At 48.9% G+C, this 17,177-nt stretch overlaps 1 protein-coding gene across 3 annotated transcripts in view; it reads right to left on the reverse strand.

The window, feature by feature from the left end:
- Positions 1 to 17,177, reverse strand: part of VWA3A (von Willebrand factor A domain containing 3A) — a 544,099-nt gene that overhangs the window by 77,802 nt on the left and 449,120 nt on the right. For all 3 annotated transcript variants that reach the window (XM_086940772.1, XM_086940773.1, XM_086940771.1), the window contains 2 exons: positions 12,296 to 12,447; positions 7,171 to 7,297 (listed from right to left, as the gene is read on the reverse strand). In XM_086940772.1, the coding sequence (XP_086796898.1) occupies positions 7,171 to 7,297; positions 12,296 to 12,447 (279 nt within the window). The remainder of the gene's footprint in view (positions 1 to 7,170; positions 7,298 to 12,295; positions 12,448 to 17,177) is intronic.

The raw sequence follows: 17,177 nt of genomic DNA on the forward strand, positions 1-17,177 counted from the left end.
TGGTAAATACTTTGGTGGGGAGTGTACCAAACCTCCATTGGAGGAACAATTTCCTTGCCAGGAGAGGGAAAATAAAATCCATGAATTGTTCAAAAGCATAAGAATTTTTGGATTCCATAAAACGTCCCGTCAGGGTGCCGCTGTTGTGAGCATTGTCCATATCAACGAAGTTTTTATTTTTATACAGCTGTGCAAGAGATTTACGCGTGATCCTTTGACAGCCCTGGCTGGGTCATCCCATAAGTCTGGCAAGTTCAAGCTAAACAGTTCCGCCTTGATAAAAGCCAACCAGGGAATTTTGCTGTTAGCATTCAGCCTCATTACATGCATAAGGTCTTGCCTGTAGTGATGCAGTTCCTCGGTGGTCCATATCCGATGCCAGAACTTCACAGGTTTCGACAGGAGGTCTTCAGCAATAGAGGGAAGGCCCAAGTCGAGTCGTAAGGGGAGGAGTGGCGTGCCTTGCGGGAGAGCAAGTAAGCGTCTCAGGAAACTGTTTTCCACACCTGCCAGAGCCTTCCCTGCTTTGTGTCCCCACAGCTCACTGCCATACATGGCTGCTGCCTTCGCTTGGGACCTGTATGTTTCCAAGGCCGGGCTTACAGGCTTAAAGGTGGACTTGTTAGCCACCTTCAGAAGTGCACCAGATAGCTGGGAAAGTTTCAGCCTGGATCTCGCTATCTGGCAGTCCCAAGCTAGGTTTTCTTGGAGTGTTACCCCTAAGTATATAAAGGTTGAGACCCTCTCAAGACTAACATCCCCCAGTTTAGGATTTGGTCTGGCCTTGGCGGGAGGGTTAAAGATCATAAACTTAGTTTTCTCCGTGTTCACCTCCAACCCATGTTGATGACAGAAAAGGCCAAAACCATCCACAATCCTCTGGATCCCCATGGGGGATTTGGAAAGCAGGAGGGTATCATCAGCAAACATTATTGCCGGAACCCTCCTGCCTGCCAAAAACGGAGCATCATTGTCCTTAACAGTGTCAAGATGTTGGATGACACTGTTAATGAAAAGACAGAACAGGGTCGGCGCCAGGACACAGCCCTGTCTGACTCCTCGGCGGACCGGGAATTTGCCCGAGAGCTTGCCATCCCTCCCACACCTCACTTGTGCATAGTTGTTCTCATGCAACCTGATGATAATACTAAGAAGGTGGGGGGGTGCTCCTAGCTTCTGCAAAACCTCCCATAGTTTTCCTCTAGGGACTAGGTCGAAGGCTGACCTCAGATCCACGAAGACCATGTACAGCCTTCCTCCCTCTAACGTAACCGTCTTCCAATATAGGAGAAGGAGGCGGAAGATCTGGTCCATGGTCGACGTGTTCTTTCTGAAGCCAGCCTGGAGGGGGCTCATAATGTCATTGTCCTCCACCCAGTCCAGGAGATGGTTAAGGATGAGGCGCGCAAAAAGCTTTTGGGGTACGTCTATTAGGCTAATAGGCCTGTAGTTGGCGGGGAGCAGAGTGGAACCTTTCTTATGGATCGGAACAATCTCTGCCCCCAGCCAAGACCCGGGGATTGCCATGCCTCCTAGAATGGCATTAAAAAGGATAAGGAGGTATGGGCCCCAGATGTCCGGGTGGTGCCTAAAGAGATCCCCGGGTAGCCTGTCCAGACCTGGCGCCTTCCCCCACGATAGGTGCTCTAGGGCCGCCTCCACTTCCCCCAGGGATAGTTCCATGCGAGAATCATGGGAGCCTACAGGTGCCAAGAGGGATGTATCAGGGCAGGAGTTAGTGTCTTGATAAAGTACCCCAAAGTGGGCCTCCCACACCACGGGGGCGATGTTGGGATCAATTGCTTTATTAAGATCCCCTATCCCATTGTTAACAAGGGCCCAGAATTTCCGGGAATCCCTGACTTTAAGGGCATGATGAAGGTCCTGCCAATGGTTCCAGTCCCACTCGGTCCTAGCAGTCGCCATCACTGCTTTGTAATGCTTCCTAAGGTCACGTACCTTGGCCTTATTTGACCCTTCTTTTATTGCAGCAATAAGCTCAGATTTTGCTGTCCTACAGGAAGAGGTATACCAGGTGGGAACATGGGACCTTTTCTTTCTGGTTGGCACCTCCGGGTGAAATAACTCGGCCAAGTCCCTCACTAGGTCCTGATGTATGTTGCCAAGTTTCTCATTATATTCTGGGGTACATGGTTCATTGAGAAGTGCATCCACCTCCATGAACCTGGGGAGTGCCAACTCATAAAGCTTGCTGATGGCCTCTTCTGAGCTCGCAAGCTTCCCCCACTTAACCCGGCGCCTGTTGGTTGTGAGGAGCAATTCCCCCGTGTCTTCTCCTTCACTTCCTACGGATATGCCCTCTGGGGGCAGGGGCCACTGGATGTTTAAACAAAGGGCATTGTGGTCACTATCAGACCTCTCTATTACCCTAAAGTTGAGGACTTTTGGCCAGAGCGTAATATCTAGCATAATATAGTCTAGCCTCGACTCATGGCCCCTTCTGTTAAAAGTACACACTGAGGGGGAATCGGAAGGGGTGCGACCATTACAAGCCCTCAGTGCGTAGTTCAGGGTGAGGGACATGAGTTGTATTGCTAGAGGTGACCAGGCTTTGGGGTGGGGGAAGACGAGGGCGGGACCCCCCAGTAGTCGTCCTCGGCCGTGAGGGCACCCTCTAGTAGGCCTTCCAGGGGTTCAAAGTGGCAATTGAAGTCTCCTCCAAGCACCACCTTGTAGTCTCCCGGAAGTTGACCCAAAAAGGAGGATAGCTCGTTTAGGGTCGGTGATTCATTTGGGGCGGCAACTGGTCGCGAGTAGACATTCACAATAGCCCACGGTGGTTTCCCAGGCCATGTGAGCCGAACACACTGAATGTCCTGCGAGAACGTATGCACCTGTTCTGCCTGGCACCCAGTGTGGCTCGCAATCCAGATTGCCAGGCCACCTGACGGCCTCCCCTTCCCACTCCATTTGGCAGGGATTTCAAATATTTCAAACCCTCTCCTGGATTGCGTGCCCCTCGCCCATGTTTCCTGCAAAAGGAGGATGCCACTACTACCTACTAGCTGATCCCACTCCGGTGAGCCTTCCTTATTTGCAATTCCTGCCACATTCCAGGAGAGGATTCTCAGCCCCGGGTCTGATGGTAGGGTACCCTGACCTACAGTAGGATGTTGCACAACGGCTATAGGTGGGTAAGTGTCTGGGGAAGCAAAACTGCCAGCCGCGGTGGCGGATGGCCCAACCAGTTCCGCCGCCCCAGGTTGCACAGTATGGACTGACCCGGTGTTTGGTGGGGGCCCCATTTCACCCAGACTGTCATCCATATTAGTCGTTCGATCTTTAACGGTATCCTGCGGGCCATGTTCAGTTATAGGGGCTGTACTCAATCACCCCCGACTTTGCACCTCAACCAACATCTTCCCAGGGCTGAAGGAAATCTCCCCGATTTGTGGTCAGTCGACCTGATCTAAGCAGGAGAACCTGTTATGGTGAGTAAAGTTGGCCTGGCCAGGTGGTAAGTAATGCCTAGGTCTATAACGTGAACCATCTACAGCAAAGCCTACTCTAGTCCACTCCTTCTCCCTCCCTCCCTCCGTGCTGCTAGCACTAGGGTAGAAGTGTGATAGGGGTACTAATTCAATATTGGACTTGTCAGGCCTTACGAGCCAGTTACAAATGTAGTTGGCGACATGTGGGCTTTTGAAACTTATGATAATACAATCCCCTGCCCTATTCTTTGGGGTAAGGCCAATCCAGGGGATCCTCCTAACCATCAAAACATCACCTTTCAGGTTTGGTGGCAGCGGCCTATTAATACTAAGCCAACTTATAACCTTATTTCGTAAGGAGTCTTCATGCTCCCTTGTATCGCCAGTTAGCTCAGGTACTCCCACCATGATTGCCGTATATGGGACTGCTTCTGGGGGCAGATTAACCACCATGCGCTTATCAAGGGGGGGAGTGGTACCACCAGTGGTGCCATTGGTAGGGATCACTGCCACCCCTGGATGTGGCGCAGGAGGTTGCTTCGATCTCCTAGGGGCCGGGACAGGAGGCCTAGGCGCTGGAGGTGGCACAGGGTGCGTCTGAGAAGCAGGCGCAACAATTGTGCTCTGCAGAGCCGTATGAGGGACCTGAGACGGTGCAGAGGGCAACGGTCTATTCCCAGGACAGACCTGGGCAGCCACAGAAGCATCTGTAGCAGACCCAGGGCTCTTCCTTGTATGTAGATTTTCCAAGGCCTTAAGTCTGCTCTCTATGGCGTCCAATTTGGCTGAGATGGGGGTTAACAATTCCTTAATGGTTACTGTGAGTGAATTGATTATTGTATCAGTACTGTTAGAGTTTGCCCCACCAAAGATAAATGGGCCCGAGGTCAGTGAGAGGGCCGCTGCTGCTGGAGAGCCCGAGTGGTCTGACCTAGACCCTGACAGGATAAGCTCAGGTGAGGCCGAAATGTCTGTACTGATATCCTGGTTTGGCTCAATTATATCAACTTTGGCCCTTTTTGCCTTCTTTAATTTCCTGGATCTTTTCCTTTTTGGGGGTTGGACCATTCCACTGCCTGCAGGCTCTGTGAGCAGGGCGGCCTGCCCCGCTTCCTGCAGGTCTGTGCCCATGTTATCCGGAATGGCAGAATGGTCAGAAATCCCAGGTGGACGGGAGGAGTTCCTATCCCTCTGCGTTACGGGAGTTCTCAACTGCTGCAGGACAGACTCAATGGTCTGATCAATACTGTCCATTAGAGACATATGAGTGGCATCCAGTGGAATGAGTGTGCTAACATCTGTAGAGGAGGTATCCCCTTGCTCCAGAAACACGCTTTCGGGACCCATCTCAAGGTGCGTTTCTGAGACTGATAAGGATTTACTGGCTTGGATACTTGCCTTTGGGAAGAATTTATCCAGTGTACTTAAGCCTTGTTGGGCAGACTTACTCCGTGAGGTTCTGGTCGCCATTATGGGGTAGGTGTAGGGAGGCTGAGGGGCAGGGGGCGTCAGAGGGGTGGCCCGGTCCGGTCTCTGCCGGCCTCTAACGGCCTAGAACGGCCCGCTCTTTGCCCGGTCTTCGCCCCGTTCTCCGCCCCGCGCGCGTCCCGCGATGCGCGTACCTAGAAGCGCCTAAGTACGTCAGGGGGGTGTGGCACTGGGAGGGGGCGCGGCGCGGCGGGAAGAGGAACCAGCTGGCGATGTTGCTAGGGATGCTGGACCTCGCAGTCCCGCTCGCCGCGCCTCTCACCTCCTCTGCGGCCGGTTCCACCAGGGAGAAGAAGTTGAAGAATGCCCCAAGCAGCGCGTTGGCTCCCAGCTACTCCTGTAGCGAGCGTGAGTCCCAGGTAACACTGGCAGTCTCGAGTGGCTCCCGCGAAGCGGGGGCCGCGAGAGGTGATGAGCTTTCCGGGCGGGGGGGCGTGGCACTGGGAGGGGGCGCGGCGCGGCGGGAAGAGGAACCAGCTGGAGATGTTGCTAGGGATGCTGGACCTCGCAGTCCCGCTCGCCACGCCTCTCACCTCCTCTGCTGCCGGTTCCACCAGGGAGAAGAAGTTGAAGAATGCCCCAAGCAGCGCGTTGGCTCCCAGCTACTCCTGTAGCGAGCGTGAGTCCCAGGTAACACTGGCAGTCTCGAGCGGCACCCGCGAAGCGGGGGCCGCGAGAGGTGATGAGCTTTCCGGGCGGGGGGGCGTGGCACTGGGAGGGGGCGCGGCGCGGCGGGAAGAGGAACCAGCTGGCGATGTTGCTAGGGATGCTGGACCTCGCAGTCCCGCTCGCCGCGCCTCTCACCTCCTCTGCGGCCGGTTCCACCAGGGAGAAGAAGTTGAAGAATGCCCCAAGCAGCACGTTGGCTCCCAGCTACTCCTGTAGCGAGCGTGAGTCCCAGGTAACACTGGCAGTCTCGAGCGGACTTAGTGATGGACACCCTTCCCTGAACAACACAGGTGACTGGCACAATGGTCTGGCAGCCATGTGGCACGTGCCACCAGGTCAAGAGTTCTCATTGGTGGAGCCAGTTAAGGTTAAGCCAATTGAAGCCACTGTGGTTCCCCTACCTCTAAATATGGTGGGGAACAGTAACTTTGATGAAGAGGGTAAAATACCAATTTATTGCAGTTAACGAGCTCTGGACACAATAACTATCTCCATATGTCTTGCCTAGCAATTCTAACTTTGCATTTTGAAATCCTGTCCTTGCTGTATTAGAACACAACTGTTTTGTCCACTTTTTTGGTAGAACATTCAAGATCCAGGAACACTATGCTTCCTAACCAATTGTCTAAATATCATTCTAGTCTATATGTTATCCAGATGGCTACACATGATTGCAGGTAAATCGTCAGTTTGTTCTTCAGTTAACCCGAAGATCAGCACTTTCAGAGTTCACTTCTTTTCTCTTTTTGTGAATCATTGCTGATGCCTAGGAAATTAACAGTTATTGCATCAACATGTGTTTTTGGGTCCTCAAGTTGGGCCAGTTTATAAAAGAAACTGCCTTTTCCAAGCTCATAAGCAAAAACAAAGAATCTACTGATCTTTCTTAAGAGAAATCTTACCTTTGTGATGAGTGCTGCACCCAAATACAGACTTAACAGTATTGAACACATATAACCATGGAGTCAATTCACAAAAGCATTTATGAGTACTCTAAGTAGTACTACAGGACTCAGGAGTCGTTTTGTATGAACTTTTATGCGTGTATTTGTGAATCAGCCTTAAAGGTCCAAAGCAAAGATCGCATCTTCTTCAATTTGTACTAATTGTATATGACTATTCCCATTTTATTCCCATGCTAGATGTTTTGGGGCTAGTCCATGAAGGAATATAGGTGTACATAAAACAACTAGCACAGGATTACTACTTCTAGTGCCCCAAAATGCCTTTGTAAGAAGGCCCCCATGTCTCTGATGTCAGAAGATCTTTGCACTGGCTCCCAGCGGGCCAGCAGGTTTGCTATAGCCATTGAATACAAATACAATTCTTCTAGGTCCCTTGGCTTATGAATCCTAAAAACTGGTCTCATTGTCCCTCAAAGTTCTTTTGATGGTCAGATCAAGCGCTACTTACTGTTTTGAGCTATATCTTATCTATACTAAGATGTGCGTAGCATAGTACACTAATACATTTCTAATCTCACTTCAAATAGACATGAACAAAAATTTCACTCAGTGTAACATCTGTAATCTGTTGTAAAAAGTAAGAAACACATACATACATCTTCATCTCTAAACCCCTCTGACAGCATTCTATGTACCACCAAGTGGCCATCAATATCCCCATGACAACAATGATAGCGTCCTCCGGTCTGAGAGGCCAGCTTCTTCAGAAAGTCATTGGCTGTTCTATTCGTGAAAACAAAACACATAAACAAAGATTAGGGAGGTCAACATGCAACAGACAAACAATCACTTTGATATCAACTTACACGAGAAACTGCATGAACTGATGCTCCAAAACACTGACCTTCATTCAGGACTCTATTCCTCCCTTCATGCTCCTCCCATGTACTGATCCTAGGCGCCATATTTGTGAGTAAAGTCAACAATTTTTAATGGACTATCTGTTGGTAAAAATTATTGGTGCTCCGATCCTTTTGTGTGGGAAACAGGTGCAAAATAGATTGTTATACTGAATATTGTTGTCAAAGACTATCAAGGACGGAATATTGAGGGACAATATATCAAAAGGTAAGCGCATATAGAAAAGTATAGATTTACTATTTCTAACTCCACATCTAAGTACCTTGAATATATAGGTACACTTATGTGGAGTTAGGTATAGAAAATCTAGATTTAGTTACCTGTTGATATTGTGTCCTCCATATTGAGTCACACTGATGTTGTGGTTTCGATATTCAGGTGGCGCAACATGCAAAATAAATCACCGGGCTGGATGACAAATATATCAGATTACATAAGGAGCAGGAACCCTAAGAAAACTCGGGGACTATTCAAGCACCTTCCAGTGGAGCAGTATTTATGAAGTCTGATCACATGAATCAGCTTGACTTCTGGTCAAGTTAATCAAACAGAAAAACGAGGAGAAATAAAGATATTTCTCCTCGCTGTGCCTCCTTTACGTATTCCCTGGAGAGGGTATGTTTTTGATGCTTCCTCAGAGTTAAGATTTCTCGTAAATATGGGGCAATGTCAAAAACCTATGGATGTTGCTGAGAAAGCCCCCAGCAGCACCCATTGCACACCCCTTTAATGCAGAAAACTGTGTTAAAGGGAACAATATTTACAAGGCAGCATTAAGCAAAAAAAATGGCTTAGTTCTACCTGGTAAATATGGAGTAGGCGCCTGCGCCACTGGAGCGTCACAAAAAGTGACGAACCGGCGGTGCAAGGGGCTTATAAGTCCCTCAATCTCCTGACTCCGGCATAGCATCATTTGATGGATCATGCAGAAGCAAATAATTATGCAGCGGATACCATATTGACGTAGTTAACAGTTACTTTCCCTTTAAGAGTTAAAAATTAAGAAGCAAGAATGAGGAATAGCCCAGAGTTCAGTAATTACTGATTGCGGTATTAGCCAGTTACATTCAAATGGGGAACACCAATCGAAATTCATGTGTGAGCATTGCTTTCCCCTGGTTGTGGGTTGCTACCCCCAGGCCCATCAGTGGCGTAATGAAACTTGAGGGGGCCCCCCTGCAAACTACATGGAGGGGCCCCCCCTCCCATCCTCTGTGCCAGTCTAGAGCTCTCAGGCCAGCGACCCACATACTGCAGGGGATGTGGGGCTATTGTTACGCCACTGTCACCAATGGAGCCGTTATAAGTAACACTGGTTCGTGGAGTTAAAGGTTGGGCTTAGTCTGCCCACAGGCTATCATAGGTGGTAGTCCATTCATTACAGGGTCCCCGCCATCAGTAGGAAAAGGAAGTTTGCCCAAGTTTAGGTGGGTTTCCTGATGCAGACCACTGTCATGATATACATCAGGCCCACTCATTGTTCAGTTTTGACAAAAGTGCATCCACTGCTCCTTCTCGTTTCCGTTTTAAAACATTAGACAATGCGACAATGCAGTATTTCGAAAGCAGATGTAACTACAAAGAGCACATTTTGATAATACATTTTTATTAGTAGACAATAGCAATCTGAAGAGGCCTTGCATAGCTTCATATACACTGTGACCCCAATTCCATCACAGTCTCTCTCTCTCTCTCTCTCTCTCTCTCTCTTTCTCTTTCTCTCTCTCTCTCAGTGAGTCAGTCTCTCTCTCTCAGTCAGTCAGTTGCTCTCTCTCTGTCATTCAGTCTCTCTCAGTCAGCCAGTCAGTCAGTCTATCAGTCTCTCTCTCTGTCAGTCAGTTGGTCTCTCTCTCTCTATCTCTCTCTTTCTGTCAGTTTCTCTCTCTCAGTCAGTTTCTCAGATAGTCAGTCTCTCGGTCAGACAGTATTCAGTCTCTGAGTCAGTCAGTCTCTACTCTCTCTCCATTCTCTCTCTCAACTCTTTCCACTCTATCTCCACTGTCTTTCTCTCCACTGTCTCTCTCTCTCTCTCTCTCTCTCTCTCTCTCTCTCTCTCTCTCTCTCTCTCTCTCTCTCTCTCTCTCTCCACTGTCTCTCCACTGTCTCTCTCCCTTCTCTCTCTCTCCCTTCTCTCTCTCTCTCTCTCTCTCTCTCTCTCTCTCCACTCTCTCTCTCTCTCTACTCTCTCTGCTCTCTCTCTCTCCACTATCTCCACTCTCTCTCCACTCTCTCTCTCCACTCTCTCTCTCCACTCTCTTTCTCTTCTCTCTCTCTCTCTACTCTCTTCTCTCTCTACTCTATCCACACTCTCTCTCTCCAATCTCTCCACTCTCTCTCCACTCTCTCTCTACTCTCTCCACTCTCTCTCCATTCTCTCTCCACTCTCTCTCTCCACTCTCTCCTTCTCTCTCCCTTCTCTCTCTCTACTCTCTCTCTCCACTCTCTCTCCTCTCTCTCTCTCCACTCTCTCTCTCCCTCCACTCTCTCTCTCTCCACTCTCTCTTCTCTGTCTCTCTCTCCAATCTCTCCACTCTCTCTCTCCACTCTCTCTCCACTCTCGCCACTCTCTCTCTCCACTCTCTCTCCACTATCTCTAATCTGTCTCTCTCCACTCTCTCTACTCTCTCTCCACTCTCTCACTCTCTCTCCACTGTCTCTCTCTACTCTCTCTCCACTTTCTCCCTCCACTCTCTCTCCACTCTCTCTCTGTCCCCCCTCTCTCTCTCCACTCTCTCTCTCCACTCTCTCTACTTTCTCCACTCGCTCTCCACTCTCTCTCCACTGTCTCTCTCTACTCTCTCTCCACTTTCTCCCTCCACTCTCTCTCTCTCCCCTCGCTCTCTCTCTCCACTCTCTCTCCACTGTCTCCCTCCACTCTCTCTCCCACTCTCCACTGTCTCTCTCTCCACTCTCTCTCCACCCTCTCCACTCTCTCTCTCTCTACTCTCTCTCTCTCTCTCTCCACTGTCTCTCTCCACTCTCTCTCTCACTCCACTCTCTCTCTCACTCCACTCTCTCTCACAAAGTTGTGCGCGTTGTCATGGGCGTCCGCAGATAGTTTCCAGGGGGGGCACATTTTTAACTTCATCACCATCCCCCTTGCACCCTTCTCCCCTCTGCCTTGCACCCTTCTCGCCCTCCCCCTTGCACCCTTCTCCCCCTCCCCCTTGCACCCTTCTCCCCCTCCGCCTTGCACCCTTTTCTAGCTTGCACCATTCTCCCCTCTGCCTTGCACCCTTCTCCCCTCTGCCTTGCACCTTTCTCCTTTCTGCCTTGCACCCTTCTTCCCTCTGCCACGCACCCTTCTCCCCTCTGCCTTGCACCCTTCTCCCCTCTGCATTGCACCCTTCTCTCCTCTGCCTTGCACCCTTCTCCCCCTCTGCCTTGCACCCTTCTCCCCTCTGCCTTGCACCCTTCTCCCCTTTCCCTTGCACCCTTCTCCCCTCTGCCTTGCACCCTTCTCCCCTTTCCCTTGCACCCTTCTCCCCTCTGCCTTGCACCCTTCTCCTCCCTGCCTTGCACCCATCTCCTCTCTGCCTTGTACCCTTCTCCCCTCCGCCTTGCTCCCTTCTCCCCTCCGCCTTGCGCCCTTCTCCTCTTTACCTTGCACCATTCTCCCCTTTGTTTTGCACATTTCTCGGCCCCCTTACCCCCGCGGACGCCCATGGTGCTTCTAACATGAGTGCTTACCTGAGGACACCATTTTGCTGCCTCATCCCTTCTCATATGAGCTTTGCCCTGGAGAATGCTCTCTCCGGAGGGCACCCACTCCCACCCTTGTCAGGGTCCTGAGCAGTGGTCTGTGCTGCCTCCTGCTCTCTGGGGCCCCCACCCCATCCTCTTTCCGGGCCTCCCTGCTCTGACTGAAGAGAAACAATGTTAACTTGTTACATTGTTTCTCTTCAGTCAAGGAGGGGCTCAGAGCAGGCTGCAGACAGCCGGTGTTTCATAATCCGCTGCCCCCCCTGAGGCAGTGGCCCCCCCTGTTTTGCGCATGCGTACGCATGCGCATATTACTGCCGATGACGTAGTTCCATGCCCACCATCATTCCGTGACATCATCATTGCGCATGCTCTATTCGAACATGGCTCGCGTCTCGGGCAGAAAACGCCAGCGGGGTCCTTGTGCCGACCTCTATACACAGCACGTCTCCGTACCCCCCACCTGCAGGCCGGTATTGCCCCACATTAAAGCTGCTACATATTTATTTAAAATGTACGTGTTAAACACATTCCATTTCTGACAGCTCTCAGCGTATCCCCAGTAAGTGTCCTCAATTCTTTAGCCTTTCCTTGCTATGTCCATCTGATCGGCCTCACTCGGACTTCTTTTCAAACCCCCCTCCCTTTCCTGCTGTAATCAAATCTCCATCAGATAGATGGTGATTAAATTGGCATGAATTAAAATGAATTTTGAAGTGTTCCAGCCTCGAACACCGCCTCGGGCTGCCGGCGGCTCGAGGCTGTGAACAATGTTGGTACAAGGACCCCGCGGGCGCTGTCTGCCCTTCTCCGCCCCGTGACGTAGGGGGTACAGCCACTCACGGGGATACAGTGGTTCTCAGAACACCTGCACCTGCTTTGGAGGGAGAGAGGCTTGTTTTAGCGCAAGCCTATCTCAAAGCTCTCAGAAGAGCTGAGGGGGCCCGGGCCCCCTTTATTTACTGAAGAGAGTGGGGCCCCTCACACCGCTGGGGCTGTGGGGGCGTTTGTTATGCCCCTGAGGCCCATCCAGGTGTTTTTGTCTGCCAAACAATTGTATGGTCAATGGTGTTTCCGGAAATCTTGTGATCCCGAAACATATATTTATAATGGAATTTCTCAACACAAAACACAATTTTAAACAATGTGGACTCCTACCTATTCGCACCATTAAAAGAAACGGTGTGAACTGTCACAGCTTTTTCCTTCATGAGTTTTCCAGCTTCCATTAGAACATGGCTGCAGCTTGTCTGAGGATTCGCACCAGTCAGAAGGTACAGCCCCTGCAAATCTCGGAACTGCAAAGCTCTCTGAAATTAGAAAAAGGTAAGAATTATGGGACGAGCCATATTTTATGTCCCACCCTTCCTCTTGAAGGCCCTCTGTAACTCCGCTATACCTGAGGAAACTGGGTCCGAGCGAGTGCGAGCTGTGACGTAGTGTATGCTGCGTACGTATGTGCTTTTATGGATGGCGGCTTTGTCTGGGGTTGGAAGGACTTACTGCCGGCGCCGGAAGTTTCTTCTGTGTATGTATGTAAAGCTTAATATGCCTTTCAGTTAGGTTTAACTTGCTTCCCTTACTTGGCGCCATGATTGAGGGACAAGAATTGCTAACAGCACTTCCCCCGGCTGAACGACTAGGACCATCAGCAACATATTTTTGCAAACCTGCCAACTCACACATGTGTCACCAGGGCCGGCTTTAGAGCTTGTGGTGACTAGTGCGAGACTCATTTCAGGCGCCCCCATACCACATGAACGCCTCCTCAGATTCTCTCTCTACCACCAGGCATAAGTGCCCCTCATCTCACCAATCACAACTTATTGCTAAATACAGCGCCCCCCTGAGGTCTGCGTCCCCTCCACAGGTCAGCTCCCAGTAAGGCCGCACCAGTCGCACTGCCCTAAAGCCGTCCCTTTGTGTCACACAATATAGGCTCCCTTCACACGGTCACCTGGTGGGGAGCCGATATCACAGAATGACCGGGAAAAGGAGCTGGGAACCACTGCACTGGTGAGAGGTAGTGGTAATGAATGTGCTGGTAATTGTGGGAGAGTGATTGTAATGCTCTTCCAGAAACACATCAAAATATGTTGGTAGTGCTTCCACTGATGTAGTGATGATGGTGGTAGAAGTCAGGGTGCTGTTGTTGGTGATTGTGGTAGAACTAGCAGTGAAGATAGGAGAAGTAGTGGTGTCTGAGGTAATTTTCCTGGTGGCAGTAGTGACTGTGGAGATAATGATGGTAACAGTGGCGATAGTCGTGTGAAGGGTGGTAGCAGTGGTGTTGATTATCGTGGCAATATCAGTGATGCTTATAATTGTTATTGAAGTAGTGTGGCTCACTGGTTAGAGGCGGCAGACCCGAGAGCAGAGGACGGCCCGGGACCAGGGTTCGATTCCCGGCGCAGCAGGTTTCTGGACCAGGGTCAGCGGACTCGATAATTCTCTCGCCTCGGTGCCCACTCTGATCAGCGATCACACTCGGCAACTCTGGGCATTAGCTTGCCTCATCTTCACTAACGGCCCCACCAGACCGCCGGGGATGCCTGGTCTCACCCTGGAGATACCCATTAAGGGACCATCTCTCAGGGAAGCCAGGAAGGGTTTCGCAGCGGTCGAAGCGCCTTGGGACCCTACGGGTAAGTAGTGCGCTATATAAATGCCAATACATACATACATACATACATTGATTTTTTCATTTATAGAATTTTATATAGTGCAAACTAGACCCAAGACATCGGGTATCAAAGCGCTTGACATGAGCACCAGTTCCGTTACAGAAGGACACATTAATTTTTTTGTTAGGCACAGGGAGATTAGGTGATTTGCCCAGAATCACAGGATGTTGAGCGCCGTTGCCGAGACTCGAACCCGGTTCCCCAGCTACGAGGTTGACCACTTTAGCCGTAAGGCTACATCCTCTCTCCAAGAGAAAGTGAGAGTGGTGGCAATGCTAATGGTTGGTGGTGGTATTGGTGGTAGTTATGTTGGTAGCATGGTAGGGATTGTAGTGGTGGCACTAGTGATAATGGTGGCAGTTGTCAAAATGGTGAAGGCAACTCTATTGCTATTTTTGGAGTTAGTGGTAAATGTATTAATGGTGGTGGTAATATTAATTGTGGAGTTCCTAATGGTTGTTGTAGTGAAGTAATGGAATCAGGTAATGGGAGCAGTAACAGTAATGGTGATAATGGTGGTAATAGTCATAGGGCCTTGGTGGTGGTAATTTAGATGGTGGCAATATTGGTGACATAGTTGAAAATGATAGTGAGTTGGTGGTGATGTGGCTCCTGAAAGTAGTACTGGTGGTGATAGTGGTGGTAGCAGATGCAGTGGTGATAATGGCAGTATATGTGATGATGAGGATAGTGGTGGTAATGGTGATGTATTAATGATGGTGGTAATGGTGTTGGTGGCAACTGTGGTGGGAACGGAGGTGGAAATGGTGATTGTGAAAAATTCAGTTGTTGGTTGAGGGGGAGAAACCCTGCTCAAGGAACAGCCACAATCCTTGTCGGGGTGAACCGCAAAAAGTCACTAAACTGAGTTGTGCTCACCCTCTGGCAGTCTGCCACAAAGGCAGTCAGGCTTAACTTAGAGGCAATGTGTAAAGTATTTATACAGCTCTTAAAAATTAATAAAGTGAATACACAACACAAGAAAAATCGCACACTAATTTAGAAAAATAGAGAACATTTAAATAAACTAATTGACACCAAAATGACAAAAATGCAATCAGTAGTACCAGAGTTATGATTTCTTAAATTTTAAAGTGAAAAATAGCAGCAAGAAGATCAAAGCAACAACCGTAGACATCTAGTCGTGTGCAACTGGGTCAAACTCGAAAGTTACGTCTCACTGCCGATGGAGCAAGGTTTTATACGTAAAGAGACTTGCTCGGATTCAATCCTCTCGAAATAACAAGTAATCTATTAATCAATATTTTTCATCTTACTAATAATTGCACCACACGATATTTCTAGTATCTAGGGGAAGCTTGACAATGTGCTTTTACTAACAGTAAACCGAGTGATCTAATATGGACGCCGGAAACGCGGGAAACTTTCTGCGCATGCGTCTGCCACACTCACGTGGTGTGACCTATCTCTACTTTGGAGGGAATTCCTTGCAGCTGCGCACTAGTATTAAAGATGGCTAATTCATGTTTTACATACTAAAGCACCTGCTGCTGCTTTAACGAAACATTGGGGCATATTACCAACGCTAAGCGATATTTGTCGCTAACGATGCTTAGCAACGATTTTTTTAACGCTAAGCATCGCCAGAAATTGCATGAATATCGCTGAAAAATCAGCGATATTCATGCATTACCGAGCTAATGCTCTTAGCCATGTTATCCACCTACCATTGGATAACATGGCTAAGAACTGCTCAGGGCAGGTGTTAGCTTTTGGAGATTTTTGCGCTTAGCGCAAATATTTCCAAATCCTTGATAATAGGAGAAATGTCGCTTAAGAACATTTCTCCTATTATTTTTCTCTGGAACGCCCCCTTTGCATCTCATTAGAGATACAAGGGGAAACGTAGAGAAAAAGGGTGCTAACATGCGAATTTGCGTGTTAGCACCGTGTTGCTGATAGGGAGATAATTTTATCTCCGCTTTCTTGGCTTTTAAAGCCAACAAAGCGGAGATAAATCCCTTGATAATATGCCCCAGTGTTCGTTCTGCTTAACTATTAATGTTCTTGTTAAAATAAAGTAATGGGAATAGTGTAGAGATAAATGGTATACAGTGCATTTGTTTATTTCCTTGTTCTAAATTGTCTTTCTTTGACTTTGCTGCTAGCTCGTTTTTGGGCCTGACGTGTGGGTTCTGAACTCCATCTTGAAAAAGCTGCGTCTGCGCAGAGGAACTCAAAATCGCTGACGCATTGGCATTGAATCGCAGCCAAGTTCTGACTTACTCGCAATATTCCTGATAAGATGACCATTTGACCCCACAAGAGGAAGACAACTTACCAAATACTTATAACAATGTATAAATTGAAACTAATATTGCTGGGTGGAATAAAAATTCATGGGAAAGTAAATTATGGGCGGGAATGTGATCATTAATGAATGAAAATGATCTCATACTGGCATGGTGTGAGGACCTCTCCACGCCTTTTGACCAATCAATCCAAGGGAATACACAAATTTGCAACACTAGGGGGTGGTACATTGCCCTGAAAAATTGCATAATTAAGGTAGGCTTAGCTAGTTAGATTGTCCGACTTGTCCGAATAGCTGACCTGTCACTGACCCAACGCATGCTATAGGAGATCGAGAGCAGAGGTGCTGGCGGCGCACTCTGTCAGGAGAATCGATAAATTGCTGTGGGAGAAGAATCGATAACCCAATTGGGGTCCGACTGTTAGTCGCAGAGAGGGGTGTGACGCTGGCATTGCACTTAGCTGAGGGTACCTGTCCTGACCTGCATCTGTCCTGTCCTGGTCCTCATCTGTCCTGATCTGCACCTGTCCTGTCCTGTTCGCACCTGAACTATCGGGAGTCCTGTTTCTTTGTCCCAGCCCGTGGCCAGGGTTGGTCTTCACACCATTCTAGGTAAGTATAAATATGTGTGGGTATGTCATCGTATTGTTTCCCTTTCTCACCCGTCCCACGCATCAATGTCTAAAAGAAGGCTCGTAATATTTCTACATATCATTGCATTAGTGATTATTGCAAAGGCGTTGACTGAGCTTGTATGGACTCTGACATTTAAGATTTTTGCATAAAGTGTTTAAACTTTCCTCAAGTCTGTGGTTATTCAATGATTGTAATGGTATTTTCTACCTATTATGCTAACACTCTTGATCCCTTAGGACTTTAATACAGGTGACATGGATTGGTAAGTCAATGTGTATAGGTACAAGCCCTAAAAATATAATTAAAAAACTGATTGGCAAATGGTAAAAGCCGGATTACCTGTTCAAAGTGTGTATGTTTATGGGCCCAGGTGAGTATGGTAATTGAGCAGGTAACTCCGCACGCCATCACTGTGATGGAACGCGGGTCAGATACAAGACTTGGA

The sequence above is a fragment of the Lissotriton vulgaris genome, chromosome 10 (assembly GCF_964263255.1).
Source record: "Lissotriton vulgaris chromosome 10, aLisVul1.2, whole genome shotgun sequence".
Classification (NCBI taxonomy): Eukaryota; Metazoa; Chordata; class Amphibia; order Caudata; family Salamandridae; genus Lissotriton; species Lissotriton vulgaris.